Source organism: Protobothrops mucrosquamatus, unplaced genomic scaffold (assembly GCF_001527695.2).
Source record: "Protobothrops mucrosquamatus isolate PMUCROS unplaced genomic scaffold, P.Mucros_1.0 scaffold464, whole genome shotgun sequence".
Classification (NCBI taxonomy): Eukaryota; Metazoa; Chordata; class Lepidosauria; order Squamata; family Viperidae; genus Protobothrops; species Protobothrops mucrosquamatus.
In genome coordinates, this window is record NW_015386785.1 from 973,960 (window position 1) to 983,286 (window position 9,327).

Here is a 9,327-nt window from a genome sequence, read left to right on the forward strand (position 1 = left end):
AATAGGAAATTCTTAAAATCAGATGAAATGTTCCTTTTGATTCTGTAGTTGTTTCATTTGAATGGCAACATACATTATTTTACAGATGTTCTAAAATGTTCATTTTGCATGCGAGGTTTTCACAAAGCATGGTGGAGTATAATTAAAGTGTAATTAAGTAATTTTGTTTAGTTTTTGCCTGCATAGGAAAAATCCTGGTTTCTATTATTATTCCCACAGCATTAATAAATTAACAATTTCCTTTTCCAGCACAAATGAATCCATGCCCTGAAGTTATCTTGGTTCTGTTTCTTCTCTTTGATGAAAATTTCTTTTTACCGCCAAATTATTTAACAAACTGATGACAAAGACCCCCCATGAAGTTGTCAGAATTATTTATACAGTAGCTTATTAAATCACAGCACCACATAATTAGTTAACAGAATACATTTTTTGACATATTCTGAAAGCTATTGTACAACTATTTGTACAACCAAAATTTCTATCAAGTCAATTTCTATCATGTTTGGAAAATGTCAGCAAGTTCTTCAAGCTTTCTGAAACCTAAGGAGATATTTTTCATGAAATATGAGCATATCATTTAGTGGCTATACAATTATCAGTTATTACATACATACATACATACATATATACATACATACATACATACATACATATATATATATATATGCATGTGTAGGTAGTTTTAAATAGTTTTAGGATCTCTAGCAATTACTGTATTGCTATTTTGCTAAGGTCACAATGAATAGTAAGTCATGCGTTTATTTTAAATCCACTCTTTTAGGGATTAGTGTTTGCATCTAACAGTAAATTTAACGGGCCATTATTACTTATTTGATAAACTATGGTTTAAAAATCTTGTCTGAATCAAATGAAAATCCTTTATCAGGTATTTTTAACAGAATTGTTAGAACAAAATGTTACATCAGAATTAATATTAGATAACTGGTATTAGTTTGCCCTAATAACGAGAAAATGCATATACATTTTAATAAGAAATCTTTTTCTTGATTTTAATCGATAGCTTGATGCACTAATATGATATAAATACACATTTTAATAAGGCTTGTTTTACAGATGCTGCCAAATGGAAGTTTTGTCTGCTTGAAGACTGCAGCAGGCTTGTAAGTCATGTCAAGACCATCTTCTAAAAGTGGATGGGATTAGGATTATAGATCAGATTTTTAAGTTGTTAAATTCCTATTCCCCCCCCCGCCCCCAAAAGCTGGGATGTAATGGTCAGACCATTGGATTTCATGAAGATTGAAGTTCTATTCCATCCTTGGACCTAAAAACTCAGTAGATGCCATTGGGTTGAGGTGATGTGGAAAATAAGATGGAGAAATATCATATATGCTGCCCTGAGGTCCAGAAGGAAAGGTGTAATATAAATCTAATAAATAATTCATTTAAATCGTATAGCGTATATAACATACTAATCATAAATAACAGCACAACAACGTGAGAAGCACCTGACACTGTCAATAAGCAGAATAATTGCTACTTCCACAAAAAGACAATTTTTTAAAAAAAGTTAAATATAATATCAGTTCAATACAAGGTAAAGAAAACAACTGCAACTGCCAAAAGGGCTAAAAAGACGGTGTGAAAAGATGTCTGTCAGGGAAGTCCCTCAAATGATGGCCACGCCCCTAGTAGGCTAAAGACCGCCCATTCTGGGTGAAAGAACTCAGACACGGCCAGGGGAGTTCCAGAAGGCTTCTATTCGACTCTCTTCGCTTTCCAGGAAGCAGATTAGAGACGTACTCGCTGGTTAAGGGCAACTAAATGATCCGAGATCCAGCCAGCTAGCATTGGCCGTGTCTCAGTCACGTGAGTACCTCGCCCACTTGTAGAGCCCACTACCTCCCGGCCTTTTCCCCCTGTCCGTTCTTCCGCCCTGCGCGCGTTCGGTGGTAGGTACAATTGCTGCGGTCGGTGGTCACGTGCTGTTCGTGTTCTGACGCGTGGCCCAGGGTTGTGGCTTTGCTTGCCGGGTTGCATCCCTGCAGCATCCCAAGCTGCGACTTAATGTCATTGCAGCTGAGTGGAACGCTGCATTTGGAGAATGCGATTCCTGGGTTGTGGAAGTGACGGGTTTGCGTGTTGCATTGTAGGCTAGCAAGATGTAAAAACACTCTTGGCCACCGCATGGGGGAAAAGAACATCTGGGCTCGAAAAGCTAGCCTTAAATTTCATTCCATGACTGACAACAAAGAAGATGGTACTTTTACTGGAAATAGTTGTGCGGTCCTGCAGGAACCGCTTAACTGTACTTTGCTATTTAAGTCATAACTCCCGTGTTCAGTCGCTTTCCAAACCAGCTGCTGTCAACCTGGGGCTTTCTGAACGAGGTAGATCTCAGTTCCATCGCTGCAACCTACACAGGGCCGGCTAGTTGTTCTCAAAGACAGCTTCTAGTCCACGGGTGTCAAACTCGCCGCGTCACGTGAGGTGTCATGACGTATTGCGATTTTTTTTTTTGCATTGCTGGCGCTGGGGTGGGCGCGGCCTCCGTATAATGCAACCGGCCCGCGCGAGCAGTTTGACACCTCTGTTCTAGTCCAATCCAAGCAGGAGACCCTATTTATTTATTATTAATTTATACTGTTTTAGACAAATGGCAGTCCAGTCTCTTTTAAAAAGCCTCTAGTGTTGGAGCATCCACAACTTCTGAAGGCAAGCTGTTCCACTGGTTAATTGTTCCTACTATTAGGAAATCTCTCCTAAGTTCTAGATTGCTTCTCTCTTTAATCAGTTTCCATCCATTGCTTCTTGTCTTGCCGGGAAAATAGGTTGACCCCTTCTTCTTTATGGCAGCCCCTCAAATATTGGAACATTGCTATCATGTCACCCCTAATTCTTCTTGTCATTAGACTAGACATACCTGATTCCTGTAACCGTTCTTCATATGTTTTAGCTTCCAGCCCCACCCAATCATCTTTGTCATTCTTTTCTGCACTCTTTCCAGAGTCTCAACATTTTTTTTATATTGTGTTATCAAAATTGGATGCAGTATTCCAAGTGTGGTTTTATCAAGGCACTATAAGGCGGTAGTATCACTTCTCATAATCTTGATCCTATCCCTCTGTTAATGCAGCCTAAGATTGCATTGGGTTTTTTGGTGGCTGCAACACACGGTTGACTCATTTAGAATAGAATAGAGCTGGAAGGGACCTTGGAGGTCTTCTAGGCCAGCCCCCTGTTCGAACAGGAGAACCTATATCATCTCAGACAGGTGGCTGTCCAGTCTCTTCTTAAAAATCTCCAGTGATGGAGCGCCCACGATTTCTGGGGGTAAGCTGTTCCATTGGTTGATTGTCCTCACTGCCAGGAAATTTCTCCTTAGTTCCAGCTTGCTTCTCTCTTCGATCAGTTTCCAACCATTGTTTCTTGTCCTTCCATCTGGTGCTTTGGTGAACAATTTGGGCCCTCTGCCTTGTGGCAGCCCCTCAGATACTGGAACACTGCTATCATGTCTCCCCTATTTCTTCTTTTCCTTAGACTAGCCAGACCCAAATCTTGTAGCCATTCTTTGTATGTTTTAGTCTCCAGGCTCTTGATCATCTTCATTGCTCTTCTTTGAATTTTTTCCAAACTCTCAACATCTTTTTTGTGGTATGGTGACCAAAATTGGCTTCAGTATTCTAGGTGTGGTCTTACTAGGGCTTTATAAAGCGGTAATAGTACTTCTCGTGATCTTGATTCTATGCCTCTGTTTATACAACCCAGGATTTTGTTGCTGCTGCACACTGCTGGCTCATAGTCAAGTGATCGTCCACTAGGACTCCAAGGTCCCTCTCACAGTTACTGTTTTTGAGCCAGGTCTTGCTCAATCTGTATATATGCCTTTGGTTTTTCCTACCTAAATGTAAGACTTTGCTTTTCTCTACACTGAATTTCATTTTGTTAGATAAGGTCCAGTGTTCAAGTCTCCTGAGATCCATCTGGATCTTGAGCCTATCTTCTGGCATGTTGGCTATTCTTGCAAGTTTGGTGTCATCTGCAAATTTGATGAGTTTTCTTTCTATTCCCTCATCTAAATCATTTATGAAGATATTCCCTCAGCTAAATCATTTATAAAGATGAAACACATTTAGCATTGCTTTTGTAAATATTGTAAACCACAGTATTGCTGAATGATACTGGGAGAAATGATATAGGGAGAAAACAGAATAGATCACAAAGATCACAAAAAAGATAATTTATTTTCTCCCCATATCATTTTTAGAGGTTTTAATGACTTCATTTAACATTTTAACATTTTATGTGCATATTAATAAAGATGTAATGTAAGGACCCACTTCAATCCCACATCTTAAGAAAGCAGAACTCTTGGAAACAATTTCTTCCAACAGGAACTTTTATTAAGAGTAGTTGATAGCAGGCATAATAGGATCTGATGGATTCTTTACAGATCGATACTTAAAGGGTCCCTAAGCAAACCCCACCCCACAGCTCATGCGGACGGTTCAGACCGGCCAATCCCCAGGTGTTAAGTCCATCGTGGGAAAGGGAAGATAACATCGGTCCGGCTCCATTTGTAGTACGATGTTCCACAGCTCTTCACGCTTCCTTTTGAGACTGGAGAAATAAGCCAGGTTCTGGATGTTTGTATTTCTCTCCCCCCCCCCTTTCCTAACTGCCAAGTTAAGGGGAAGAAAGTTCAGAGAGATGCATAGTGCAGGAGGCAATTTGTTACATTGTAATGGGCAGCAGACCCAGCGGCAATAAACAAAAGGTTACATTGTAGCGAATAGAGGAAGTGAAAGTCATAACCTCGCATGCATATCCCCCCTCCCCCTTGGGAGTATGGCAGAATCCAGGGGAAGGTGAGATTTGGTTTTAGATCAGAGGAGATAGATAGAAATGAAATATAAATGGATTCTGACAGATGTTTTAGCTTGCTTAAATGTAAGAGATAGATTGGAGAAATTACTTCCTGCATATACAAAAAACTGTAATGCAAATAAATTACTCCTTTGATGCCTGGGCATAGGGTGCAACATTTGTGCATTTTCATATGGGACATGAAATATGACACAACAGTGGCTAGCATTCCCAAAGAAATGTAAAGCAATGCACAGAGAATAGAATGGTGGAAAATCCTGAGGTTGGTACTAATGAGTCAAGCTGACATTATACATTCTTCCTTTGTACATTCTTACTTTAGAGACTGGAATAACATGGAATATTTCCATTGACTACTATTACAGTACAGTACTTTATTAGGAATGTAAGAGAGCTAGTTTGGTCTAATGGTTATGGCACCAGACTAGAAACTGTGAACCCTGCACTTGTGGGAAAATGCTAGGAAGAAAAAAAATCTGTATTAGAAATGTAATACTATAGTTAAGAGGCTCAGCTAAATTAAAAAACCCTGACTTGTATCTATCTCTGCCATGAATTTAATGGATAATCTTTGATATCCTCTTGTAGTTTTAACTCTTCAAAATGCTAAATACAGGTAGTCCTCAACTTACAAGTTTGTTTAGTGAACATTCCAAGTTACAGTGACACTGAAAAAAGTCATTTATGACTGTTTTTCACACCTGTTGCAGCATCTCCATGGTCATGTGATCAAAATTCAGCTGCTTGGCAACTGATTTCTATTTATGATGGTTGCAGTGTCCCAGGGTCATGTGATAACCTTTTCCAACTTTCTGGCAAACAAAGTCAATGGAGAAGTCAGATTAACAATGTACCACTAACAATTGCAGTGATTCACTTAATAACTATGGCAAGAAAGTTTGTAAAATGGGGCAAAATTCTTAACTGTCTCACTTAGCAACATAAATTGAGATCATAAGTCGAGGACCACATATATTATTAAAATGGGTAATATTTAATTGTGGCTATTATCTTTACAGTGCAGATGAAAACTGACTTTTCAAGTCAACTTTTGGTAGTGTTAGGAAGAATTTATGCAGAGTATAAAAAGATTTGGACATAATCTCAAAGTATGGATTAACAGGAATATTTTACTTAAATGTTATCTCAAAGACTCAGTGCCCTACCTTTGGTACATTAGAAATTAAATGTGGCAATATTTCCAAATCTGAATGGAATCAGAGTCCATTAGACTCAATAGTCAAAGAAATTGTCAGCTACCTGCATGTTGATGATAGTCGCTTTTACTCCATTTTTGGAAGAGATTTTATAATACATATTCTAAATAGTTGCAGAAGTAGAAATAGAGGAAGATTTTATTTCATATGCAGGAGCAATATATGTCTATCAATTATTATTATTATTTGTCAGTTATGTTTTGGAGATGTCAAAGGTTTGTGCCATTTTTGGTGGTTCTCGGGGAATTGGTCAGGCTGCCGCACAGCTCCTAGCACGGAAAGGATATTGCCTGGCTGTTATAGCAAGAAATCTGGACAGGGCTCAAGCTACTGTGGATAGATTAGGAGGTAAGTAAGTGTTGATATTTGTTTTTCACATATACAGTACCTTAGAAAGTATATGGAACTACTTAAATAGCACATTATCTAATAGAAATTTGCTAAATTGTTTTAAATTGAAGACACTTGTAAAGTCACTTTATTTTTTTTATGGGAAATAATTGTTGGATTAGTATTCTGCCATTTGATCAGGAGCTGAAGGCCTGGGTATATTTTAACAAAATACCGTATTTTCTGGTGTATAAGACGACTTTCTAAACCCTGAAAATCTTCTCAAAAGTCGGGGGTCGTCTTATACGCCCGGTCGTCTTATACACCGGAAAATACGGGTATTCTATTTTATTCCTTTATATAAGCTGAGGACGCAATGGGGGTGGCGGCCAGGAGCCGTTGCCTCCCGTCCTGCTCCCCTTCCCCACCTGTTCAGCTGAGGACGCGATGGGGGCGGCGGCCGGGAGCCGTTGCCTCCCNTCCACCAAATATGAAAATAAGTTGCATCTAAACTTCCACATCTCCAACATTTGGGCTGTAAATTAGGATACATACAGGACAATTTTTGAGGATCCAAATGCCACCTATAAAACATCTTATAAAAATTTTCTCTTAAATTTTGAGCTTGAGTAAATTTTACATTTCTAACCCAAATTATCTCCCATATTTCCAATGAAATTGATTCTTGAATATTTTGAGCCCATTTTACCATACAATCTTTAACTAATTCCGTTTCAGAATCCAATTCTATCAAAACATTATAAATTCTCTTTATGTGGGCTCGAGTTAGATCTTTAATTTGTTTTATCAAATTCACATCCTGCAAAGTAATACCAACTTTTTGATCTAAGCTCCACCTCATTAACAATTGATTATAATAAAACCAAGAATATACAATATTTTCTTCCTGCAAATCTGCTAAGGATTTAATTTGTCAATCCTTTCCTACCAGACTAAGTAATTCCTTATAAGAAATTCTATCCAAATTAACCCCTCTAGATACCCCCTCTATCATCTGTCCTGGAATCGCCCAAATGGGAATTTTATAATTTAATCTATAATAATATTTCTTCCAAACTCGTAACAAAGCACTTCTTAGAATATGGGCTTTAAAAACTTGATCCACTTTCTTATTATAAATTAAATATGCATGCCAACCAAATAATAGATCCCATCCCTCAAGGGAAAGTATATTTCTATTTGTTAAATTCAGCCAATCACTAATCCATGTTAAAACCACCACATCATAATACAGTTTTAAGTTCGGCGCTTTAAGACCTCCTCTTTCCCGTGCATCTTGTATAATCTTAAACTTAACTCTTGGTTTCTTCCCCGCCCATATAAACTTGTTAATCCCCTTCTGCCATTCTTCCAAATTAGCATCTTTTTTCAAAATAGGTATCATTTGAAACAAAAAAAAGAAACTTTGGAAGAATATTCATTTTCACTGCTGAGATTCTCCCCAGCAGAGATAACTATAATTTTTTCCAATCATTTAATTCCTTTTGCACTTTTACCCATAATGTCTCATAATTATTTTTGTACAATTTAGCATTAGAAGCTGTAATATAAACTCCCAAGTATTTTACCTTTCTCACTATTTCGAAACCTGTCAACTTAACTAATATATCTTTATCCTTCATAGACATATTTTTCGGTAATATTTTAGTCTTATTATTATTTACCTTAAAACCAGAAACTTTCCCATACTGAACTATAATTTCCACTAAGTCCTTTACCGAGTCTATCGGTTGAGTTAGTGTCAGCACCAAGTCATCAGCAAAAGCTCTTAACCTATAATCGTTCTTATTTACATTTATTCCCTTTATTATAGGTGATTCCCAAATTTTAATTAATAAAATCTCCATTGTTAAAACAAATAGCAATGGAGATAGTGGACATCCCTGCCTTGTACCCTTCTCAATTTTAAATGCCTCTGTTAACCCCCCGTTGACTATGACTTGTGCCGATTGTTGTTGGTAAATAGCCCTAAGAGCAAACAAATTTTTTTCCCCAAAATTCATTTTCTCTACGACTTGCAATAAAAACAGCCAGTCAAATTGGTCAAACGCTTTTTCAGCATCCAAAAATATAAAAGTCGCAGGGATTTGATTATTCTGATCCAAATATTCAATTAAATTAACAATTTGTCTTACATTATACTTCATATATCTTCCAGTTATAAATCCAGATTGATCACTATGAATCAATTGCCTCAAAACTTGCATTAATCTATTTGCCAATATTTTTGAAAAAATCTTATAGTCTATATTCAATAAAGATATAGGTCTATAATTCTTGGGCTGGGTCAAATCCTGACCCTCCTTTGGGATCAGCGATATGAAAGCCCTTCTCCAAGATGGAGGTACGTCTGCACCCAACAAAATACTATTAAACAGTTCCTTTAATGGCTCTATCATTTCATCAGATAACATCTTATAATAAATTGCTGTTAATCCATCTGTACCGGGAGCCTTACCAACCTTTAATTGCTTGATTGCTCCAATAATTTCCTCAGAAGTAATCAAGCAATTCATCTCCTCCTTTTGATTATTTGATAATCTAGGGCTACCCGAACCGAATCCGACCGAGCACAAGCAAGGATGCATGTTAGATCCTACCTAGTGGCAATGAGGGTGGCGAGGTCTAATTACTACTCCACCCTCATTGCGTCATCAGATAATCGCCCGGCCACCCTCTTCAGGGTGACCCGCTCTCTCCTTCAGTTGAGGGGGGGGACCCCCTGGTGGGGAGGGCTGAGGATTTTGCTCAATATCTGTATGACAAAGTCGCTTGGATTCGAGAGGGTTTAGACTCTGACTGGGTGGCCCCGGGGGAGGAGACGGGAGCAGGTCTTGAGACTATTATATGGGAGGAGTTTGACTCTGTGGCTCCCGAGGACGTGGACAGGATCCTGGGGAGGCTGAAT

The 9,327-nt window shown here is 38.2% G+C and overlaps 1 protein-coding gene across 3 annotated transcripts in view; it reads left to right on the forward strand.

The window, feature by feature from the left end:
- The first annotated feature begins 1,658 nt into the window (after positions 1 to 1,658).
- The window catches only part of CBR4 (carbonyl reductase 4), a 39,652-nt gene continuing 31,983 nt past the window's right edge, over positions 1,659 to 9,327 (forward strand). The window contains exons 1-2 of one of the 3 annotated variants that reach the window (XM_015816546.1): positions 1,659 to 1,833; positions 6,262 to 6,416. In XM_015816546.1, the coding sequence (XP_015672032.1) occupies positions 6,275 to 6,416 (142 nt within the window). In that variant the 5' untranslated portion in view covers positions 1,659 to 1,833; positions 6,262 to 6,274. Of the gene's footprint in view, positions 1,834 to 1,882; positions 1,917 to 4,586; positions 4,602 to 6,261; positions 6,417 to 9,327 lie in introns of those variants that run through there. The other 2 variants (XM_015816547.1, XM_015816548.2) reach the window with 2 other exon arrangements.